Source organism: Centropristis striata, chromosome 19, assembly GCF_030273125.1.
Source record: "Centropristis striata isolate RG_2023a ecotype Rhode Island chromosome 19, C.striata_1.0, whole genome shotgun sequence".
Lineage (NCBI taxonomy): Eukaryota > Metazoa > Chordata > Actinopteri > Perciformes > Serranidae > Centropristis > Centropristis striata.
In genome coordinates, this window is record NC_081535.1 from 31,871,392 (window position 1) to 31,894,382 (window position 22,991).

Genomic DNA, 22,991 nt, shown 5'->3' on the forward strand with positions numbered 1-22,991 from the left:
TACATGATGCGTTTAAGAACCGTGGGGAAGTTGAAACTCTGACGATGATCTGTTTCTACAGTAAACAGGGATTCTTTGATGAAAACGGGTTAATTCCAGTCATCAGTACATGTTAACTGTGTCTGATATATATTATATTTAAAATATAAGATTTAAAATATTAAAGGAAGATGTTGCAGTTTTCTGCAACATCTTCAGTCTTCAGTCTTCAGTCTTCTGGCTGAAGTTGTAACCTGTGACATGTTTAGTGTCTGAGCAGTAAAGAAACTAACTCTTTGTGTCTCTGGGTGTTTCAGAGACGAGAGGAATCAGTCGATCATCGTCAGCGGAGAATCCGGAGCAGGGAAGACGGTTTCTGCAAAGTACGCCATGCGATACTTCGCCACAGTGGGCGGCTCGGCCAACGACACCAACGTGGAGGAGAAGGTTCTGGCCTCCAGCCCCATCATGGAGGTCAGTGGATCAGGGTCAGCAGGACAAGAGTTCAGTTGCATGTTTAAATCTGCTTTGTGTGATTTAGACTCAAGCTGCAGCACATTCATCACCACATCAACGATTTAAAGGTGTTCAGGGTTTGTTCACTGGCACAAAATTATCTTCACTGAAATACAGACATTTCTAATTTGATGATATTCTTACATCAACAGCAGTATGACAATATGATAACACTGTGTTCTTACTCAGATCCAAAAAAACAAATCTGACACATGAATATTTCCATGCTGATTATGTTTTAACCCCTGCAAGCCCTGAACCACCACTAGCAGGCTTAAAAAGAATGTTTCTTTAAAAAAAGACTTCAGAAAAAGAGACCAAAACAAAGCTTAAATTGATTTTTCAGTCAGAATCACTTTATGATTTATGTTAAATGACACTTAATGTGTCACTTTTACTAAATTCTGCATTCTTAAGAAATGCAAACTTTTTTTTACAACATTAGTAACACTTCGAAAAGTGTTTATGTATAAATATATTAACATTAAGAAAAATAATTTGTCAGAGAAAATCAACTTCTTTCTGATTCCTGTCATTCTAAATGTTATTCTGCACTAAAACAGGTTTGAGTTGTTCTGACTGTTGATTCCATAGAGATGCATGACTACGAGATTATACAGATTATACAGATTATACAGATTATACAGGTGCATCTCAATAAATTAGAATATGATGAAAAGTAAATTTCCAGTAGTTCAAGTCAAAAAGCCCAAACCAAGTATTGAGTCATATAGATGGACATACTTTTCAGAGGCCAACATTTCCATATTAAACATACTTTTTAAAATTGGCTTTTGTAATATTCAATTTTTTTGAGACAGTGAATTTTAGGTTTTCATTAAATGTAAGCCATAATCATTATAATTAGAAGAAATTAAATACATTAAGACATTAAATGTTTCATTCTGTGTGTAATGGATCTATATAATGTGTTATTTCACTTTTTGAATTGAATTACTGACCTAAATAAACTTTTATATGATACTGTAATTTATTGAGATGCACCTGTATAGGTGGCAGGAAACACAGAGAGGAGAATGTAAACAGAAACACTGAAACTTCATGTTTGGGTGAACATTAACCGGAGCTACATTTTGGTGATGACACTCTGTCCCTCAGGCTATTGGAAACGCTAAAACCACTCGGAACGACAACAGCAGTCGCTTCGGGAAGTACATCCAGATCGGCTTCAGCCGGAATTACAACATCATCGGAGCGAACATGAGGACATACCTGCTGGAGAAGTCCCGGGTCGTCTTTCAGGTGGGTGGACTTCCTTCAGTCAGAGCAGGCGGAGCTGAGGCTGCAGGCTCGCTGTGTTTCATCTGTGTGTGTTTCAATCATTCGCAGGCTGAAGATGAGAGGAACTACCACATTTTCTACCAGCTGTGTGCCTCCGCTACGCTACCAGAGTTCAAAGACCTCAGCCTCAGTGAGTGTGTTGGTTCTGTTAGGACTCAAACCATCAGATTCACTGATTGATCATTTATTGATTGACAGAAAGATATTTAGCAACTAATTCTTTAACAAAAAATCATTTAAGTCAGAAACATGTTCACCTGTTTATCACCTATTTATCACCTGTTGTTCAACTGTTGATCACCTGTTGATCAATCAAATCAATCAAATCAAAATTGCTTTATTTATCCTCAAGAGGAAATTCCGTTAGTCTGGTAGAATCTCTGTTAGAATGAGACAGCCTGATGTCTGTAGGAGAGAAGGATCTTTTGAATCTCTCCGCCCTGCAACAGAGAGAGAGGAGCCGTCCACTGCTGTTTTTTTGGTCCATAAAGGTTTTGTGTAGCAGATGATCCGGGTATTTCAGGATGGCCTGGAACATGTTGACAGGTCATCTCTCCACCACCTCCTCCAGTGTGTCTAACCTGGCTCCAACCACAGAACCAGCTCTGCGGAAATCTATGATCATCTCCTTAGTCTTTGAGGTGTTCAGTAGGAGATAGTTCTTGTGACTCCAGTCACTGAAGGCTTTCATCTGATCCCTATATTCAGATTCCTGTCCATTCCTTATACATGCCACAATAGCAGTGTCGTCTGGGTACTTCTGGATGTGGCAGGACTCACAGTTGTATTTGAAGTCCCCTGTGTACAGTGTGAACAGGAATGGAGCCAGAACAGTGCCTTGTGGAGCCCCTGTGCTGCTCATTAATGTCCCAGAAACACAATTCCCCAACCTGACATACTGTGGTCTTCCTGTCAGGTAATCTGTGATCCAGGAGATGAAGGAAAGATCCACTCCCATCTCTGTGAGCTTGTTTTTGAGTATGTTAGGTTGGATGGTGTTGAATGTGCTTGAAAAATCAAAGAACATGATTCTCACATAAGCACCAGTTTCCTCCAGATGAGCGAGGGCACGGTAGAGGACGGCATCGTTCACTACGATGTGTTGTTTGTGATCACCTGTTTACCACCTATTGATAACCTTTTGTTCACCTGTTGTTCATCTGTTGATCACCTGTTGAATTCAGTTTCTGCTGTGTTCTCGTCCCTCAGCAAGCGCAGAAGACTTCACCTTCACGTCTTTGGGGGAGAACATCTTCATCGAGGGAGTGAACGATGCTGAAGACTTTAAGAAGACCAGGGAGGCCTTCACGCTGCTCGGTGAGGAAAACAAACATTAATATTTCATCACTCAGTAAACCAGACTTCAGTGCAACCAGAAACCAAACAGTCAGACTGAGGCTATTTGAGAGGAAGCTCTCAGTCTGTGTCCAAGAACAAGGTTCTCTTTAGTGTCCCAACAGGGGAAATTAATGCATCTCTGTCACTCAGAACTGGACCGATTTGAGAAATTGTTGTCCTCATCAATCACTTAGAGACACAAACGTTGGAAAAAGGTTAGCAAAAGGTTTGCCTTTAACTTGTTAAAAAGAACTCTAGTTTTCATTAAAGACTCTGTGTGTGTGTGTGTGTGTGTGTGTGTGTGTGTGTGTGTGTGTGTGTGTGTGTGTGTGTGTGTTCAGGGATAAAGGAAAGCAGTCAGAGCAGCATTTTCAAAGTGGTCGCCTCCATCCTTCATCTGGGAAACATCGAGATCTGCTTGGAGCGAGACGGCGAGTCCTGTCACGTGTCGGTACGTCGCCATGGTTACAGCTCACACTGATGCTCAGCAGGTCGGAGCGGTGTCCATCCTCTGACAGCATGTTGTTGTTTGTGTTGCAGAGGGACGACACGCACCTGAAGCACTTCTGCAGGCTGCTGGGGGTGGAGCTACAGCAGATGGAGCACTGGCTCTGTCACAGGAAGCTGGTCACGGCGTCCGAGACGTACGTCAAGAACATGTCCGCCAAACAGGCAGCCAACGCCCGCGACGCCCTCGCCAAACACATCTACGCCCGCATGTTCGACTGGATCGTAGATAACATCAACTTGGCCCTGCAGACCTCCGCCAAACAGCACTCATTCATTGGAGTCCTCGACATCTACGGGTGAGAACAGGACCAGGACCAGGACCAGGACCAGGACCAGGACCAGATTCTGTTGATTTTATACAGTCATGAAACACGATACAACTACTATAAACAGTAAAGACACTGTGCAGTGTGGGATACAGTAAGAGAAACCGTAAACACAAGTTTCTTCTTCGTGTGTTTGTCCGCAGCTTCGAGACGTTCGAGATCAACAGCTTCGAGCAGTTCTGCATCAACTACGCCAACGAGAAACTTCAGCAGCAGTTTAACTCTGTAATGTGTTTTCTATTATTAATAACCTTTCTGACAGCTGACCGTCCATGTGTCTGTACTGAGCTGACTGTTGCTTGTTGTTGTTTGTGTGGTCAGCATGTGTTTAAGTTGGAGCAGGAGGAGTACATGAAGGAGCAGATCCCCTGGACTCTCATAGACTTCTACGACAACCAGCCGTGCATCGACCTGATCGAGGCTCGACTCGGCGTCCTCGACCTGTTGGACGAGGAGTGTAAAGTCAGTAACTCTATTTAGAGAGTTTCCTCTCTGGTTCCTCCTCAGACTGAACAGCTCGACTCAGTCAGATCCACTTCCTGTTTCAGGTGCCAAAGGGGACGGATCAGAACTGGGCCCAGAAGCTCTACAAGCAGCACTCGAGCAGTGCCCACTTCCAGAAACCTCGTATGTCCAACACGTCCTTTATCATCATCCACTTCGCTGACAAGGTGAGCTGAGCACCGAGTCCAGGACCTGCTTGATCAGGTCCAGGTTCTGTTTGATCAGGTCCAGGTTCTGTTTGATCAGGTCCAGATTCTGTTTGATCAAGTCCAAGTTCTGTTTGATCAGGTCCAGGTCCTGTTTGATCAGGTCCAGCTTCTGTTTGATCAGGTCCAGGTCCTGTTTGATCAGGTCCAGGTTCTGTTTGATCAGGTCCAGGTCCTGTTTGATCAGGTCCAGGTTCTGTTTGATCAGGTCCAAGTTCTGTTTGATCAGGTCCAGGTCCTGTTTGATCAGGTCCAGGTCCTGTTTGATCATATCCAGGTCCTGTTTAATCAGGTCCAGGTCCTGTTTGATCAGGTCCAGGTCCTGTTTGATCAGGTCCAGGTCCTGTTTGATCCAGTCCAGGTCCTGTTTAATCAGGTCCAGGTCCTGTTTGATCAGGTCCAGGTCCTGTTTAATCAGGTCCAGGACCTGTTTGATCTGATCCAGGTCCTGTTTGATCAGGTCCAGGTTCTGTTTGATCAGGTCCAGGTTCTCTTTCTGTATCAGGAGGAATACTGGAATCGTTGGGATTTTTATTATGAATCATGACTTGAGTTTGAAATTATTTTCTGAGTCGTTTGAAGCTTCAGAACCGTAAACAACAGGATTGTCTGCAGACAATCAAAACTTCACACAAACAAACATTTATATATATAAAATCTATAAATCTATAAGTCCTGCAGCTCTGTGGAATCAACAATCAGAACAACTCCAACATGTCTTTGTGCAGAATAACACAGTTAGAATGAAAGAAACCAGAAAAATTTAATAAAAAGAATCTATATAAATGTTTCTCTACATATAGAAGTGTGTCTCCAGCCTCTCCTGTCCTCTCCTCTTTGATCTATGTAAACACATGATTTTAATTGTTTCATATTTATTACACATTTAATTTGAATATGTTGAATTGACTGAGCTGTTGTACATACTATTACTGCTGTGTCACAGGTGGAGTATCAGTGTGAAGGATTTCTGGAGAAAAACAGAGACACCGTGTACGAAGAGCAGATCAACATCCTGAAGGCCAGTCAGGTAAGATCCAGATCCAGATCCAGATCAGGATCCAGATCCAGATCCAGATCCAGATCAGGATCCACAGCTCAGCCAGGTTGTTTTTCACTGTGTGGTGGGTGTGGGAGCAGCGCAGCACTGAGCGGGGGAATGAGGAGAACTGGGTCAGTTTTTGTGTTTGTTCACTCGTCTTCATCATCACACTGACGCTCAGAGGTCAGAGGTCACCGGGTTCAAATTAAAATAAACCGTCACATTCGGTGAAGAATTCAGTTTCCTCAACAGAAAAAAGTTTGATAATTTTCTTGATTGGAGACATTAAATTATATTTATTGTAGTTGTTATTTATTATAATAAATCTTTTTGTTGGACTTTCACACGAAGATCAAACTGGTTCAAATTAGTTTTTTTATTTGTGTTTCAGTCATTTTTATTTATTATGAAAGCATAACTTTCCACTCTGCTCTCAGAAAATACTTTGAAATAGATTTGTGATTAAAATGTTTCAGCGAGCTGTCACTTTGAGCAGACCGACCAATACGGACAAGCCTCTAAGATCAGGCCCCGCCCACCAGAGCTTTAGATCCACAAATTAATTCACCTGAAATAAAACATTACATCCATATATGACCTTCTCTGCCTGATGATGATGATGATGATGACTATTATTATTATTATTATTATTGTTATGATTGTTGTTATTATTAATATTACTATTATTATTATTATTATTGTTGTTGTTATGATTGTTATTATTATTATTATATATATTAAATAAGTGATAATAATGTGATGAGTCTCTGCTCAGTTCCAGCTGGTCGCAGATCTGTTTCATGAGAAGGACGACGTCCCCGCTGGACCCAAGTCCTCCAGAGTAAACGTCCGCGCAGCAAAGTCCGTCCCCAAGACCCCCAACAAGGAGCACAGGAAGACCGTGGGACACCAGGTGAGCTCACTGCAGGTCTATGCAGGTCCCTGCTGGTCTCTGCAGGTCTCTGCAGGACTCTGTTGGTCTCTGCAGGACTCTGCTGCTCTCTGCTGGTCTCTGCAGGTCTCTGCTGGTCTCTGCAGGACTCTGTAGGTCTCTGCAGGACTCTGCTGGTCTCTGTAGGTCTCTGCAGGTCTCTGCAGGTCTCTGTTGGTCTCTGCAGGACTCTGCTGGTCTCTGCAGGTCTCTGCAGGACTCATTAGTGACGGTTTGTCCTGGTTCAGTTCCGCAGGTCCCTGCAGCTCCTCATGGAGACTCTGAACGCGACGACTCCTCACTACGTCCGCTGCATCAAACCCAACGATGAGAAGGAGTCGTTCTCGTGAGTCACCAGGGACACTCTCTTATTGTTTACTCTCTAATTGTTTACTCTCTTATTGTTTACTCTCTTATTGTTTACTCTGTTATTGTTTATTTTTAATCCAATTCACACAAACACATTTTCAGATTCTACATCTGTGACTCATCATTATATTAGCTGCATGTATTTATCGATGTGACAGGACTCAATATGACTCGTTGTCACATTTAATCAAACAAAGCGCTGCAGTATCTGTGGACAATAAAACTCAATCATTCTAATAATAAATCATTTTAATAAAGAGGCTGAGAGTGAAACAAAAACAAACCAACAACAACAAACAAACCAAAAACAATCAAAGAAAATGATTGATTAACTCCAGCAGATAATATGCAGTAAATAAATATCACGTGTCCTTTCAGGGTTCATCAGCCGCAGATTTTTTTTTTTTTTTTTTAGTTTCAGATTTGATGTTTGTGTCTCGAGGCCCTGAGTGTCGCCTGCAGGCAGCACAGACGACCTGTTGTTTCACCCAGTCACATGTTCTGTGTGTGTGTGTGTGTGTGTGTGTGTAAGGTAACGAGAGTTTCAGCTGCTTTGTTTAACTCAATGTGATGACTCGTGTCTCTGCAGGTTCGACTCGAAGCGAGCGGTGCAGCAGCTCCGAGCCTGCGGCGTCCTGGAGACGATCCGGATCAGCGCCGCCGGGTACCCGTCCAGGTCAGGAGGACTCTCTGCTGCTTATTATTATTGTTGTTATTATTATTGTTCTTCTGTGTGACTCGTTGTTCTGTCAGTCGTCAAGTGTTAAATCACTGTTTTTATTCTGAGTTCTTTGTGTCCTCGACGTCTCGCAGGAGACAAACATCTTCGTCTCCCATGAAATGTGATAACGTGAGTCAGTGTGTGACGAGTTAACGTCTCCTGGAGGGAATTTCTTTACATTAATTCCTAAAAACCCATAAAATTGGCCAGATAACATGGACGCTTCTCTTCATTTATTCATACCTGAAATTATCTCAATTTTTCTGGTAACTTTCTGTGTTTCATCTCTTAAAACTCCTCAAACTGTTCAACAATCCATAAGAATATCCCGATAAATAAAATCTATTGATTTATAAGTGATGAACCAGACTCCACATGAAGGTAACAGTAAATTAAGATGTTTTTTAAAACAGTTTTATTAAATGTCGACACAAAAATATGCAGAAAAATATCCTTCATATTGTAAAGTTCAGCCTGAAAGAAGAGAAAGCTGTTAAATATTAAAGGTCTTAAAACAGATTAAACCTCAGCGTCGGTCTACTGCACCAGACTCGTTTTAACAGCTTTGTTCCTGTTCTACAGACCTGACAAAGCATCAGTTCAGCATCATGTTGTCGTTTTTTCAGCTCCTTTAGATCCATTTATTTACATTAAATCACAGATTTGAAAATGTCTTTGTTTTGGCTTCATACTGATTATTGTGTTGAAACCCATAAAATTATCCAAATAACACAAAAGCATCCCTAAATTTAAACCTTAAATCATCTATATTTTTCAGTACATTTTTGTGGTTATTTTTTTTCTGTTCCAGACTCTGTTTAAATCCTTTTGATCAACAATCCATAAAAACTCCCAAATAAATGAAATGCATTGATTTATAACTCTGCTGAACCAGACTCCATTGAGAAAACAGTCATTTTAACAGCAGTGTTTTTGTGTTCTTCAGACAGACCTGACAAAGCATCAATTCAGACTTTTTATTTCGCTTCAGACTGATGTGTTAGTGATGCAAATGAAGCAGTGTTTTGTGTTTCAGCAGTAAATGAAGTGGTGTGTTGTGTTTCAGGATTTACTGAAGCGGTGTGATGTGTTTCAGCAGTAAATGAAGCGGTGTGGTGTGTTTCAGCAGTAAATGAAGTGGTGTGGTGTGTTTCAGCAGTAAATGAAGCGGTGTGGTGTGTTTCAGGAGTAACTGAAGCGGTGTGATGTGTTAACTGAAGCGGTGTGGTGTGTTTCAAGAGTAAATGAAGTGGTGTGGTGTGTTTCAGGGGTAAATGAAGCGGTGTGGTGTGTTTCAGCAGTAAAGGAAGCAGTGTGGTGTGTTTCAGGAGTAACTGAAGCGGTGTGGTGTGTTTCAGGAGTAACTGAAGCGGTGTGATGTGTTAACTGAAGCGGTGTGGTGTGTTTCAAGAGTAAATGAAGTGGTGTGGTGTGTTTCAGCAGTAAAGGAAGCAGTGTGGTGTGTTTCAGGAGTAACTGAAGCGGTGTGGTGTGTTTCAGGAGTAACTGAAGCGGTGTGATGTGTTAACTGAAGCGGTGTGGTGTGTTTCAAGAGTAAATGAAGCGGTGTGGTGTGTTTCAGGAGTAACTGAAGCGGTGTGTCGTGTTTGAGGAGTAACTGAATCGGTGTGGTGTGTTTCAGGAGTAAATGAAGTGGTGTGGTGTGTTTGAGGAGTAACTGAAGTGGTGTGGTGTGTTTGAGGAGTAACTGAAGCGGTGTGGTGTGTTTGAGGAGTAACTGAAGCGGTGTGTTTCAGGAGTAAATTAAGTGGTGTGGTGTGTTTGAGGAGTAACTGAAGCGGTGTGGTGTGTTTCAGGAGTAACTGAAGCGGTGTGGTGTGTTTCAGGAGTAAATGAAGTGGTGTGGTGTGTTTGAGGAGTAACTGAAGCGGTGTGTTTGAGGAGTAACTGAAGCGGTGCGGTGTGTTTGAGGAGTAACTGAAGCGGTGTGGTGTGTTTGAGGAGTAACTGAAGCGGTGTGGTGTGTTTGAGGAGTAAGTGAAGCGGTGTGGTGTGTTTGAGGAGTAACTGAAGCGGTGTGGTGTGTTTCAGGAGTAACTGAAGCGGTGTGTCGTGTTTTAGGAGTAACTGAAGCGGTGTGGTGTGTTTCAGGAGTAAATGAAGTGGTGTGGTGTGTTTGAGGAGTAACTGAAGTGGTGTGGTGTGTTTGAGGAGTAACTGAAGCGGTGTGGTGTGTTTGAGGAGTAACTGAAGCGGTGTGTTTCAGGAGTAAATTAAGTGGTGTGGTGTGTTTGAGGAGTAACTGAAGCGGTGTGGTGTGTTTCAGGAGTAACTGAAGCGGTGTGGTGTGTTTCAGGAGTAAATGAAGTGGTGTGGTGTGTTTGAGGAGTAACTGAAGCGGTGTGTTTGAGGAGTAACTGAAGCGGTGTGGTGTGTTTGAGGAGTAACTGAAGCGGTGTGGTGTTTTTGAGGAGTAACTGAAGCGGTGTGGTGTGTTTGAGGAGTAACTGAAGCGGTGTGGTGTGTTTGAGGAGTAACTGAAGCGGTGTGGTGTGTTTGAGGAGTAACTGAAGCGGTGTGGTGTGTTTCAGGAGTAAAGGAAGTGGTGTGGTGTGTTTCAGGAGTAACTGAAGCGGTGTGGTGTGTTTCAGGAGTAACTGAAGCGGTGTGGTGTGTTTCAGGAGTAAAGGAAGTGGTGTGGTGTGTTTGAGGAGTAACTGAAGCGGTGTTTTGTGTTTCAGGTGGACGTACCCGGACTTCTTCAGCAGGTATCGGGTTCTGCTGAACAAGTCGGACATGACGTTAGCCGACAAGAAGCTTGTCTGTAAGAAGCTGCTGGAGACTCTGATCAAGGTAAACAAACATTTTCAATATTTACAGATGTATTATATATTATGTTGTTATTTATATTCAGTATTCGTTTGAATATATATTATATTATTCTTTCATTTTTTTAATGTTTATATTTTTGTCTGTTGTAAAATGTTTTTTTATGTATTCTTATATATTTACTATATTGTATTTAATGTTAATATCTTATTATATATTATTTTTATATTTTATATTTAGAAAAAAGTATATTTTTTAATAATGTAATATATTTTATTCAGTATTTTATTATATATTATATTTTGATTGTATTTTTTTCATTATTTTATTTAATATTTATTTTTATTAATTTACTATATTTTATTCAACATTTATATTCTATATTATATTTCTAGCCTATTTTATTCAATGTAAATATTTTTAATAAATGTTTTATATTTTTGTTTTATATTATAACTAATATTTAATTCAGTATTTATATTTTATTATATATTCAATTTTTATTGTATTTTATTCAATATTTTTATTTTTATTTAATATATTTTACTATATATTTTTCAATATTTATATTCTATAATATATCCTATATTGTATTTCTAGCATATTTTATTAATTATATATATATTTTTGATATTTTTATTTTATATTAAACATCGTAATTTTAATATATTTTATTCAGTATTTACATTTAAATGTGATTTCTGTATTTATTACTGCTGCTGGTTTCAGTGTGTGAGTTGTTGACTTGGATTGGACCTGCAGCTGAGTCACGACTCTTGTCCCTGTTGTGTCCCCTCCGTGTCCCTGTCTTGTCTCAGGAGCCGGACATGTTCCAGTTCGGTAAGACGAAGATCTTCTTCCGGGCGGGGCAGGTGGCGTACCTGGAGAAGCTGCGGGCCGACAGGTTCCGCTCGGCCTGCATCAAGATCCAGAAGACGGTTCGCGGCTGGCTGCAGAGAGTCCGCTACGCCAAGATCCGCCGCGCTGCTGTTCTGCTGCAGAGATACGGCCGCGGATTCCTGGCCCGCAGGTGAGCGATAGAAAGCTCCACTCTCATGTTTTACATCTTCTATATGAATTATTCAACAGTTTATTCTAATGATATTCATCATTCAGGCCTGATTTTTATCAGAACATAACTTTAACCTGGATATGACATTAACATATCATAACGTTTCATTCAGAATTATGTTGTTATGGTTGGTTCTCCACACGAACAGTAAATTAAGTTAAATTATTAATTTTTTGCTTGTTGAGCTCTGCATTATGGACCTAAGATACTCCAAGACAAGAGTTAATATTCTATTCTTTGCACCACCAACCAACACACTGCTTTTCTGAGATTATCTCATTTATAAAACATACGGCAGATAGAAAATCATCGTTTTAACAGCAGTGTTCTTGTGTTCCTTCCATTCAGCATCATGTTGGAGTTATTTCAGCTCCTTTTAGATCCCTTTGTTCACATTAAATCACAGATAAATCTCTTTATTTAGCTTCATATTGACTAATGCACAAACTTTTTGTTTAAATTGGCCACCTAACATGTAAACATCCCTTAATTTATTTATACCCTAAATTATCTAAACGTTGCAGTTAACTTTTTTGTGTTTCAGCCTCTTAAAAACTCCATTGAGAAAACCATCATTGTAACAGCAGGGTTCTTGTGTTTTTTAGACCTGATGAAGCATCAATTCAGACTGTTTCCACATCAACATCATGTTGGAGTTATTTCAACCTCTTTTAGATCAGTTTATTCTCATTAAATCAAAGATAAATCTCTTTTTTTAGCTTCACACTGATTAACCAGCAGTCATCAGACTCTGCTCACGTGAGTCGCTGCCTTCCTCTCTGGCTGTTTACGAGACTTTTATTTGTTCAGGTACGCTGACTTCCTGCGTCAGACCCGAGCCGCCCTCATCTGTCAGAAGCAGTTCCGCATGGTGAGAGAGCGGCGGGAGTTCCTGAGGGTGCGGCGGGCTGTGGTCACCATCCAGGCCTTCACCAGAGGGATGTTCACCCGCAGGATCTACTGGGAGGTAGGCTCCTTCAGAGTAAAAGCCCGTGGCTGTGTGTGATTGGAGGCAGCGTGTCTCTGATCAGAACAGGAATGTGTCCCTGAATGCGGCGCTGTGTTCACTGACTTCTCCTCTGCAGTTCATGCTGCATCACAAGGCCATGATCATCCAGAGGAGCGTGCGCGGCTGGCTGCAGAGGAGGAAGTTCAGGCGGGCGCGCAACGCCGCCATCATCATCCAGTGCGGCTTCAGGCGCGTTCGAGCCAAACGGCAGCTGCAGCAGCTGAAGATCGACGCTCGCTCCGCACAACACCTGAAGAAGCTCAACACGGGCATGGAGAACAAGATCGTCCAGCTGCAGAGGAAGATGGACGACCAGGTACGCCCTGCTGATCATAACAATGATAATAATAATATATTAATCATGATAATAATAATAATAACAACATGAGCGATGTGTACTCAGTCCAAAGAGTACAAGACTCAGGCGGAGCAGCTGGTGCAGGTGAACACCGGTCTGTCCTCGGAGGTCAGCAAGCTGCAGAAGCAGCTGGAGAAGGTCCAGCAGCAGGACGGGGGACAGCTGTCCTCACTGCAGGACGAGCTGGACAAGCTGAGGGACGAGCTGCAGGAGGCGTCCGTCCACAGGAAGAGACTCGAGGAGGAGCACTGCACAGAGAAGACGGCACTCCAACAGGTGAGGAGACAGGGGACAGAGGAGGAGAAGGTCAGGTGAGGAGACAGGAGGACAGAGGAGGAGACAGGAGGTCTTCTTGGTTGGTGTCTTGGTTGGGTGGTGGACCAGCTGGTGAGGGACGTGGTGTCTCTGTGGGATGCTGCTGTCTGTCTCTGTACAATGACGTGTCTCTGTCCTCAGAGGGTGGAGGAGCTGGAGACAGAAAACTGTCTCCTGAAGAGTCAGAAGGAAGAACTGAACCAGAATATCCTCCAGCTGTCAAAGAGCTCAGAGGGTGAGACCTGTCTGTCTGTCTGTCTGTCTGTCTGTCTGTCTGTCTGTCTGTTATCAGAGAACATGTTAATCAGTGTCTGTCCTCTGCTGTATCAGTGGACGGAAACAGTGTGTCCCTGCAGAAGGAGCTGGACGGCGAGAGACAGCGCTACCAGAACCTCCTGAAGGAGTTCTCCAGACTGGAGCAGAGATACGACAACCTGAAGGAGGAGGTGTCTCTGAGCAAGGTGAGCTCACCTGAGTGACGTCATAATTAACCCTTCCATTACTCCTTCCTGCCTGTTTATACGGTGAAACATGTTCAGCCTCACCTGTGTGACCTCATCACCATGCTTCACTCTGACTCACTGGATCAACATTTACAACACAAAACACATCAAATCTGATTTATAAAAAGATGTTTCTAAGAGGTGAAAGGTCAGCAGCAGATCATGTGACCTGACCGGACTGCAGAAGGTTAATTAAATAATTGAGTGTGCTTGTAGGAGCCCACTATATACAGTCATGGAAACAACGATTAGACCACCATTGTTTTCTTCAGTTTCTTGTTCATTTTAATGCCTGGTACAACTAAAGGTGCATTTGTTTGGACAAATATAATGATAACAACAAAAATAGCTGATAAGAGTTTATTTAAGAGCTGATATCTATACATTTTCCATGGTTTTATTGATAATAACCAAAATCATTATCGAGAAAACCATGGTCTCATAATTTTTCACATGACTGTACTATCCACTGGGCTTCTTCCTATTCTTCTTCCGTTTCTTCCGTGTTTTTTCCGGGTCGACTACTCAACTACTCTACAAGTTTTGGTCGCACATACACTAAAATTAAATCGACCGGCTTTTGAACACTACTGTACATAGAAACGTAGGAAAATTTGGTCTTCTCACTCACATTGGTCCGCTAAAGCTGTCAGAGATATAGTTTGAGCGTAGGATGCACAGATAATCCTAACAACCGCAACTCTGTTCCTGCAGTTCCAGCCCGGCCACAGGAGGAACCCGTCCAATCAGAGCAGCCTGGAGTCCGACTCCAACTACCCGTCCGTCTCCACCTCCGAGGTGGGTGACACCGAGGACGCCATCCAGCTGGTGGAGGTGAGTCTGTGGGAAGGGAGGGACGGAGGCGGGGTCCTCCGGGGGAGGCAGGGTCATCTAGGCGGAGGCAGGGTCCTCCGGTTGGAGGCGGGGTCCTGCGGCCTGGTGGTTCTGACTGTGTGTTTCTGAGCAGGACATGGGAGCGGAGAAGGCAGCGATGGACATCAGTCTGTTCATGAAGCTGCAGAAGAGAGTCCGAGAGCTGGAGCAGGAGAGGAAGAGGCTGCAGGTCAGCCTGGACAAGATGGAGGAGCTCACCAAGCGCAGGGTGAGTTTAAACTCTAAAAGCAGCTTCATCTCTGCTGTGTGTTAGAGCTCAGACTGATTCTGTTTCCTTGAAGGGATCGGAGTCAAAGAGTTCCTCCTCTGAGCAGGAGAAGGCTGACCTGGCCTACAGCAACCTGAAGGTACAGAAACAACTCACCTCAGTCCATAGCAGCTCAGCTGGCAACAACAACAAATAATTCTGAGCAGAAACAGATTTTTTGAGGAATCTGACCATCGCTGTTCACCAGAAAATCACAATTTAAACATTTTTACTGAATTCTCAAATATATTCAGATAGGGGTGAATTAAAACAAATGTTACATTATTCAGAATTATTTATTTTAATTAGTTTAAATAGAAAAGGTCAATAAAAATAATAAATCTAAAAAAGATAAACAAAATAACAAATATGAAAGAAACACAAATGATTCATTATCATGCATCTTTTAGATGTCATAAAGCTCAGCACTGACTCACATTTCTGGATTGTGACTTTTTAACTGAGCACTAACTTGTCTTATTCTCTGGATGTGGTGGTGTCTCTGGTGGTGTCTCTGGTTTGTCTCTGGTGGTGTCTCTGGTTTGTCTCTGGTGGTGTCTCTGCCGTGCATCCCGCAGAGACAAGAGCTGGAGACAGAGAACAAGAAGCTGAAGAACGACCTGAACGAGCTGAGAAAGGCGGTCGCCGAGCGCGCCTCTGTCAACAACTCGTCCAACGAGCTGCAGGAGAGCTACAACGTGCTGCTGAGCCAGCTGAGGGCCGCCAGCGAGGAGCTGGACGCTCGCAAGGAGGAGGTGCTGATCCTGAGGACGCAGATTGTCAGCGCCGCCGCGCTGCAGGACAAGGACAAGGACGGGGACAAGGACGGGGACAACGTAAGTCTGAGGAGTCGAGTTAGTGTTAAACATCACGTCAGCTTTCAGCATTTAACAAATGTTTAGTGAGCAGCTTCTCTGAGGTAAACAGCAGCATCGTCTGCATGCTGGAGGACTTTCCTCTTCCTGCTGCAGTAACATGACAGATTGTTTTCACTCATTGTGTTCCACAATAACAACGATAACAATAGAAGATTACTTTTTCATTCATGCTGTTGGACTAAAGAAAATAAATACATTTTTATTGTTTTCTTTATGAATTAACACACATATAAACATGAAATATGTTATTTTTTACACATTTGTATTATTTTCTTTCATTGTTTGACTAAACAGAATAACATGAAGATGACTCTCTTTCCCTGTTTTTAACACTTTTCAATTCACTGTGTCGGACTAATGAACTAAAGAAAATGAAAACATTATACAATATAGATATTTTCAAAGACCCTTATGAAGCTGGAACATGGTTTACAGCGTACCTTGCCCAGCAAATTAAAAAATAGATAAATGCTGCACTAACTAACAGTCAGTGTTCTGTGTTACAGGAGAGTCACAAAGATCCTGAACTGAACAACAGAGAGACACTGGACAAAGACGAGACGGGGAAGACGTCCCACGGAGTGTCTGAGTCCACCAAGTGAGTATTCAGTCTCTGTCCGTACGGTTTCCTTAGTAAGATCCCTGTCTGTCTGTCCCAGTCTGTCTCAGCTTGTCTCAGTCTGTCTCAGTCCGTCTCTGGTTAAAGAGGATCCTGATGTAGAGATAAATTGTGTTTTGTGGACTAACTCTTCAGTTTTCTGTCTGCCTCTTTTCTCTGCAGTTTATCTCACAGTCTGCTTCTGTTTTGTGTCCTCCGTCTCTGTGTCCTGCTGTCCTCTGTCTGTCTCTGTCCTCTGCCTGCTGGACCTCAGCACCCAGCAGGACTGGTGCTATCTGAATGAAGACGGGGAGCTGGGTTTGGCTTACCAGGGCCTCAAACAAGTGGCCAGGTCTCTGTTTGCTTCTTCTTCTTTTTGGTGTGCTCGCTTTCTTTCACTTTCTCTTCTGCGTCAACCTGAAGCTGCAGCTCTCAGGCTTTCTGTTCCGTGTGGCAGGTGCTCTGACCCCAATGTCTACAGGCCTCAAAAGTTTTGTTTACTTGTGTTGAAAGATGAGGAGCAGAGAAGAAGTTCCTCTAGTTTTCTTCAGACTGAGATGACCAGAGAGCTCAGCGTGAACAGTTTGTCTTGACTCATTAACACGAGGTGCTCACATGAACAGCAGAAGAAATAAAACCACCCCAGCAGGACAAACATCAGTACACATCCACCTCCGAAAGCAAGATTAATTATTCAGATATAACTCACATCATCCAAACAGTTCCACTGTTATTTATACAGCAGAGAGTAAAAGGTCCTCCAATAGAAGCACCTGGTGCTGAGCTCAGGGTTTGTGTCAGGTGTGTGTGATTGTGGCTGATGTGTTCATACTCTACTTTAAAGTGTTTTAATATCAATAAAGGAGATGTTTTTGGTCCTGGTCCTGTCAGGCTCCTGGAGGCTCAGCTGCAGACTCAGTCCCGGCAGCACAAAGACGAACTGGAAGCTCTTCACACTCAGATTGAGCTGCTGAAAGACGACATCGAGAAGAAGCAGGAGATCCTGAACTACACTGCGTCTCTATCCCCCGAGGCACAGGTGGAATACAGCGTCCAGCAGGAGATCACACGGCTTACCAACGACAACTTGGTGAGGAACCTGCTGCTGCTCAGAGCAGGGGCAGATCTGGGTTCAGGGGCAGGTCTGGGTTCAGGTTCAGGGTTCATTATTCAGGTTCAGGGGCAGGTCTGGGTTCAGGGTCAGGGTTCAAGGTTCAGGAGCAAGTACAGGGTCAGGTTCAGGTTCAGGATTCAATATTCTGGTTCAGGGGTCAATATTCAGGATCTGGTTCTGGTTCAGGTTCAGGTCTTGGTTCAGGTTCAGGTTCAGGGTTCAATATTCAGGTTCAGTTCAGGGTTCAGGTTCAGGGTTCAATATTCAGGTTCAGGGTTGAGGTTCAGGGTTGAGGTTGAGGTTGAGGTTTTAGGTTCAGGATCAGGGTTCAATATTCTGGTTTGGGGTTCAATATTCAGGTTCAGGGTTCAATATTCAGGTTCAGGTTAAGGATCATCATGGCGGGCTGTTGCCTTTTGCAGGACCTGAAGGAGCTGGTGGAGAAACTGGAGAAGAACGAGAGGAAGCTGAAAAAGCAGCTCAGGATCTACATGAAGAAAGTCCAGGAGTTAGAAGGTAACACCTGCTGCAACACCTGCAACACCTGCAACATCTGTTCACATGTTCACAACTGCAACACCTGTTTACACCTGCAACACCTGTTCACACCTTCAACACCTGTTCACACGTTCACACCTGCAACACCTGCAACACCTGCAGCCCTTTGCTGGGAACAGCGAGTGACTGGTGTCTCTGTGTCTCTGCAGCGTCTCAGGCTGCAGTTCAAAGCAGCAGGTCTAGACCTGAACTGAGCCGCCAGGTCACGGTCCAGAGGAAAGAGAAGGACTTTGAAGGGATGCTGGAGTACTACAAGGAGGACGAGGCCCTGCTGCTCAAAACCCTCATCACAGGTGAGTACACACTGATCTCAGGTGAGTACACACTGATCTCAGGTCAGTAAACACTGATCTCAGATGGCTGAGTGTATTAATGTGTTTTCAGACATCCAGCCCAGCACCGTGTCGGCCACAGTTCCCTGTCTGCCTGCTTACATTCTCTTCATGTGCATCCGTCACGCCGACTACATCAACGACGACCAGAAGGTGGAGTCTCTGCTCACCTCCACCATCAACGCCATCAAGAAGGTGCTCAAGGTGAGCGGCTGTCCCGCACATCTCCACCTGACGACTGACACAAGCTCATTCACCTGAACCCCCAGCAACCCATTGATAGAATCTCTTTATTCTACATGTGTCATCTAAAATAAAGCGTTTGCACTAACCAGATCCTGTTAAAAACATTAAATTCTGCTCCTCAGAGACACTGTGAAGACATGATTGATTCTGCTGAGACCAACGGTCACGTGACAAATATTCACTGAAAATCTGTTTACACAGAGTAGAGAGGAGAGGACAGGAGAGGCTGTTTACACAGAGCAAAGAGGAGAGGACAGTGGTCGAAAAATTACAATATTTCAATATGTGGAGAAAACTATTTTTACTACATTCAGGACACTTAGAAAGTGTTTAAATATAATTTCTGTTTTATTACAATTTTAAAAAAACTATATATCAGAGAAATTCAACTTTTTTTCGGGTTTCTGTCATTCTGACTGTGTTATTCTGCACTAAGACATGTTTTTTGTTGTTCTGATTGTGATGATTCCAAAGAGCTGCAGGACTTATAGATTTATATAGGTTTTATATATTTTATATATTACATTGAGAAACAAGCTTGTTGGGTTCAGAGGATTACACTCTTACTCTCATATCTTTTGATCTGATCTGCAGAAGAACAACGATGACTTTGAGATGACGTCCTTCTGGCTCGCCAACAGCAGCAGGCTGCTGCACTGTCTGAAGCAGTACAGCGGCGACGAGGTGACACAGCGTTTCTACGGCAACATGTGGACGAGCTGTCTGTCAGGTGTTTGTATTTGTCAACAGTGTGTGCTGTTGTTGTTGTTGTTCAGGCTTTCATGACGCAGAACACGAGCAAACAGAACGAACACTGTCTGAAGAACTTCGACCTGGCCGAGTACCGGCAGGTTCTCAGCGACCTCTCCATCCAAATCTACCAGCAGCTCGTCAAGGTGGCAGAAGGCATCATACAGCCCATGATCGGTGAGCTCTCATGCTGCTTCTTCTTATTGAGTGTGCATGTAACTATATCTATACATCTATATCTTTATACTCTCCACCGGGCTTCTTCCTATAAGCCACAAAATCCCCCCACTGTTACCCTCTGGAGAGGCTAGAGTGGATGACATCATCGCTAGAGTGCAGAGGGAGAGAAAAATGAAAAAACATTTTTTTGTAAAGTGCGCTCAAGGCCGCGGATACCACTCTACAGAAATAATTTATACATAGAAATGTAGGAAAATTGGTCTTCTCCCTCACATTGGTCTGCTAAAGCTGTCAGAGTTATAGTTTGGGCGTAGGACGCACAGATGATCCACCAACACGCACCTACAGCCTCATAGACCGCCATGGTAAAAAGGAGGGAACATTTCGGCAGGAAAGCAGAGGTACCAGTTTCTTCTGATCGCTCTAAAAAAAAACAACAATTTCTTTATTTTTCTTCACAAAACGCATATGTAGACGTTCAGGAAGAACTCTGGATGCTCAAAGTGAAGTCGGTTCAATGATAGGAGCTATGGTTTGGCCAAAAATGCTTTCTGTTCGAGGGGAACTTTTAGCTGTTTTTCTCTCTCTCTCAGTGGCTTCAAATGTCACAGGAGGAGCAGCTGCGGCTGATGCAGTTTAGAAGTAATCAAAATGACTTTACTGCAGTAAAAATACAAAAGCATCAAAAGTAAAACTGCTCTTCAGTCTTTTGTTAGTTTTATATATTCTAAATTTTATCTTCTTAAAACTCTGTTGTGTGCTTTAATTTATGACAATCACTTTAAAGTGACCATGTTGTAAAGCTGTTAGAGAGTAGTAAAAGTATACAGTTACATAAGGTGGAAATACTCAAGTAAAGTACAAAAACCTTAAAATTGTAGATAAAAGGGACAGTTGTGGATGTTGGACATGGAGCTGTATGAACAGTGTCAGTTTCCTGTCTGAGCCTAATTAGAAAGTTTTACTGCACAGAACGCCTGAAGGTGAAACATTCAGCTCAGACAGCTGGTTCAGTCTTATTACAGTAATATTAGTAATAAAACATTGCATGGCTTTTTTAGGAAACAAATGATGAAGTAAAATAAATCAGTGGAGTTTGTTTCTTCGTGTGTTGAAGTGAAAGTTTCACCTTTCAGGCATTTCTGCAGAAAAACTTCAGTTTGTGACTCTAAATTTTCTGTTGTACAGTCAGAGCTCAGAGGAATCTGACAACAGGCGTGTTTCCACTGAGTACTTTTTGGAAAGTGGCTGAGTGTTTTGGCTCCGCCCACTAGTTAGTTCTCCTTGGCCTCTGTTTCCATACAGGTACTTTAGTAGCAGCTAACCAACTGTGACCCACACGGCAAACAGTGTTGCCAACTTTCTCTCTATATTTAGACTATTCAGACCCACTAGAGACTCTTTTTCTCTATATTTAGACTATTCAGACCCACTAGAGACTCTTTGTGTCTATATTTAGACTAGTCAGACCCTCTAGAGACTCTGTCTCTATATTAAGAGACTATTCGGGCCCCTCTAGAGACGTTAGTCGCAAAAAAGCGACTAACAACAAATCTAGGGACTTTTTCTGGTGTTTTTGGAGACTTTTGGAGACTTGTTCCTACTCTTCTTAACAAGTAGCAGGCGCCATTCCAGAGCACTCATAAGGCCCAGTCCTCCTGTAGCAGTCCCTCCCAGCTGCAGTCAGAGAAGGAGATGTTAACCCATCAGCGTCCAGTCTGCACCAGTCTGCAAATGAATCGCGCCTCAACCGTATCCAATCAGTGTCGACTAGTCAGTAGCGGCTCAGAAAGTACCTACCCGAGGCAGGTACTTTCTGAGCTGGTAACCGGTGGAGTTGGGCGGAGCCTCTCTCCCAAGTCACACCCATAGCTCACTAGAGGGAAAAGTACCTCATGGAAACGCGCCTATAGTTTCATCAGCGTCCTATCCACAGCGTCCCTTCAGCTCCAGAACCTAATGTGTCTAATGTGCCCTCCTGTGTGTCTTCAGTGTCAGCCATGCTGGAGAGCGAGAGCATCCCGAGCCTGGCAGGCGTGAAGCCGATGGGCTACAGGAACCGTTCGTCCAGCATGGACATGGACGCCGGCGGGCACAGCAGCTACACGCTGCAGGCTCTGATCCGCCAGCTGGGACAATTCAGCAGCGTGATGCGCGACCACGGCCTGGACCCCGAGATTGTGGGTCAGGTGGTCCGCCAGCTGTTCCACTGCATCAACGCCATCACACTCAACAACCTGCTGCTGCGCAAAGATGTCTGCTCCTGGAGCACCGGCATGCAGCTACGGTACACCAACACCAATACCAACACCAACGCCGCCAACACCAACACCAACACCAACACCAACAGCGCCAACACCAACACCAATACCAATACCACCACCAACACCACCACAAACACCACCAACACCAATACCAACAACACCAATACCAACAACACCAATACCAACACCAACACCACCGACAACACCAACAACACCACCACCAACACTGATACACACTGTAGACAGCAGGCACTCCCACTGACACTGTGTGTGTGTGTGTGTGTGTGTGTGTGTGCAGGTATAACACCAGTCAGTTGGAGGAGTGGCTCCGTGGTAACAACCTATATCAGAGTCGAGCTGCAGCCACTCTGGAGCCGGTCATCCAGGCGGCTCAGCTGCTGCAGGTGAAGAAGAAGACGACGCAGGATGCCGAGGCCATCTGCTCGCTGTGCACGGCGCTCACCACGCAGCAGGTCTGTCACATGACCACGCCCGCTGACCTGGGAGCGCCACATCAGACTGACCTGTGTGTGTGTGTGTGTTTGTTTGTGTTGCAGATCGTGAAGATCCTGAACCTGTACACTCCGCTGAACGAGTTCGAAGAAAGAGTCACGGTGTCATTCATCAGAAACATCCAGGTGAGAAGAGAGGAGAGGCTGTTTACACAGAGCAGAGGGGAGAGGACAGGAGAGGCTGTTTACACAGAGCAGAGAGGAGAGGAAAGGAGAGGCTGTTTACACAGAGCAGAGGGGAGAGGACAGGAGAGGCTGGAAATAGGGCTGGGCGATATATCGATATGAAAAATGTATCAATATATTTTTTAATTTGATATGGAATTAGACCATATTGCATATATCGATATAGTTCAGTTTTGCGCTGTGATCCTTGATCCAGGCAAGCTGCTTTATACATAAATACTGCCCTTACTAGGATTTGTCATATTTAGTTATTTTGTAATGTTTTTTATTCTTTTCTCATATAAATATTTTTATATTTCAGAAAAAGATTGCCCTTTTTAATTTCATAGGCTATTTTTATTTAAGTAGTTTTTTTTATTCAAATGTGCACTGAAAAGGTTCTCCTGTTGTTATACAGTATTTATGTTCACTTAAATAAACGGTTTCAATAAAACTACTTGT

The 22,991-nt window shown here is 43.4% G+C and overlaps 1 protein-coding gene across 2 annotated transcripts in view; it reads left to right on the forward strand.

The window, feature by feature from the left end:
* Positions 1-22,991, forward strand: part of myo5b (myosin VB) — a 34,002-nt gene that overhangs the window by 6,788 nt on the left and 4,223 nt on the right. The window contains exons 5-39 of one of the 2 annotated variants that reach the window (XM_059358189.1): positions 297-453; positions 1,615-1,758; positions 1,846-1,927; positions 3,007-3,114; positions 3,477-3,586; positions 3,676-3,941; positions 4,115-4,196; positions 4,293-4,433; positions 4,520-4,642; positions 5,628-5,711; positions 6,499-6,636; positions 6,903-7,000; positions 7,613-7,699; positions 10,447-10,558; positions 11,353-11,564; positions 12,417-12,573; positions 12,692-12,931; positions 13,019-13,249; positions 13,430-13,523; positions 13,619-13,749; positions 14,506-14,625; positions 14,759-14,893; positions 14,967-15,032; positions 15,511-15,768; positions 16,317-16,408; positions 16,683-16,760; positions 17,300-17,498; positions 17,945-18,038; positions 18,230-18,373; positions 18,465-18,616; positions 19,253-19,342; positions 19,435-19,585; positions 21,581-21,875; positions 22,151-22,325; positions 22,410-22,490. In XM_059358189.1, the coding sequence (XP_059214172.1) occupies positions 297-453; positions 1,615-1,758; positions 1,846-1,927; positions 3,007-3,114; positions 3,477-3,586; positions 3,676-3,941; positions 4,115-4,196; positions 4,293-4,433; positions 4,520-4,642; positions 5,628-5,711; positions 6,499-6,636; positions 6,903-7,000; positions 7,613-7,699; positions 10,447-10,558; positions 11,353-11,564; positions 12,417-12,573; positions 12,692-12,931; positions 13,019-13,249; positions 13,430-13,523; positions 13,619-13,749; positions 14,506-14,625; positions 14,759-14,893; positions 14,967-15,032; positions 15,511-15,768; positions 16,317-16,408; positions 16,683-16,760; positions 17,300-17,498; positions 17,945-18,038; positions 18,230-18,373; positions 18,465-18,616; positions 19,253-19,342; positions 19,435-19,585; positions 21,581-21,875; positions 22,151-22,325; positions 22,410-22,490 (4,927 nt within the window). The remainder of the gene's footprint in view (positions 1-296; positions 454-1,614; positions 1,759-1,845; positions 1,928-3,006; positions 3,115-3,476; positions 3,587-3,675; positions 3,942-4,114; positions 4,197-4,292; positions 4,434-4,519; positions 4,643-5,627; positions 5,712-6,498; positions 6,637-6,902; positions 7,001-7,612; positions 7,700-10,446; positions 10,559-11,352; positions 11,565-12,416; positions 12,574-12,691; positions 12,932-13,018; positions 13,250-13,429; positions 13,524-13,618; positions 13,750-14,505; positions 14,626-14,758; positions 14,894-14,966; positions 15,033-15,510; positions 15,769-16,316; positions 16,409-16,682; positions 16,761-17,299; positions 17,499-17,944; positions 18,039-18,229; positions 18,374-18,464; positions 18,617-19,252; positions 19,343-19,434; positions 19,586-21,580; positions 21,876-22,150; positions 22,326-22,409; positions 22,491-22,991) is intronic. The other variant, XM_059358190.1, reaches the window with a different exon arrangement.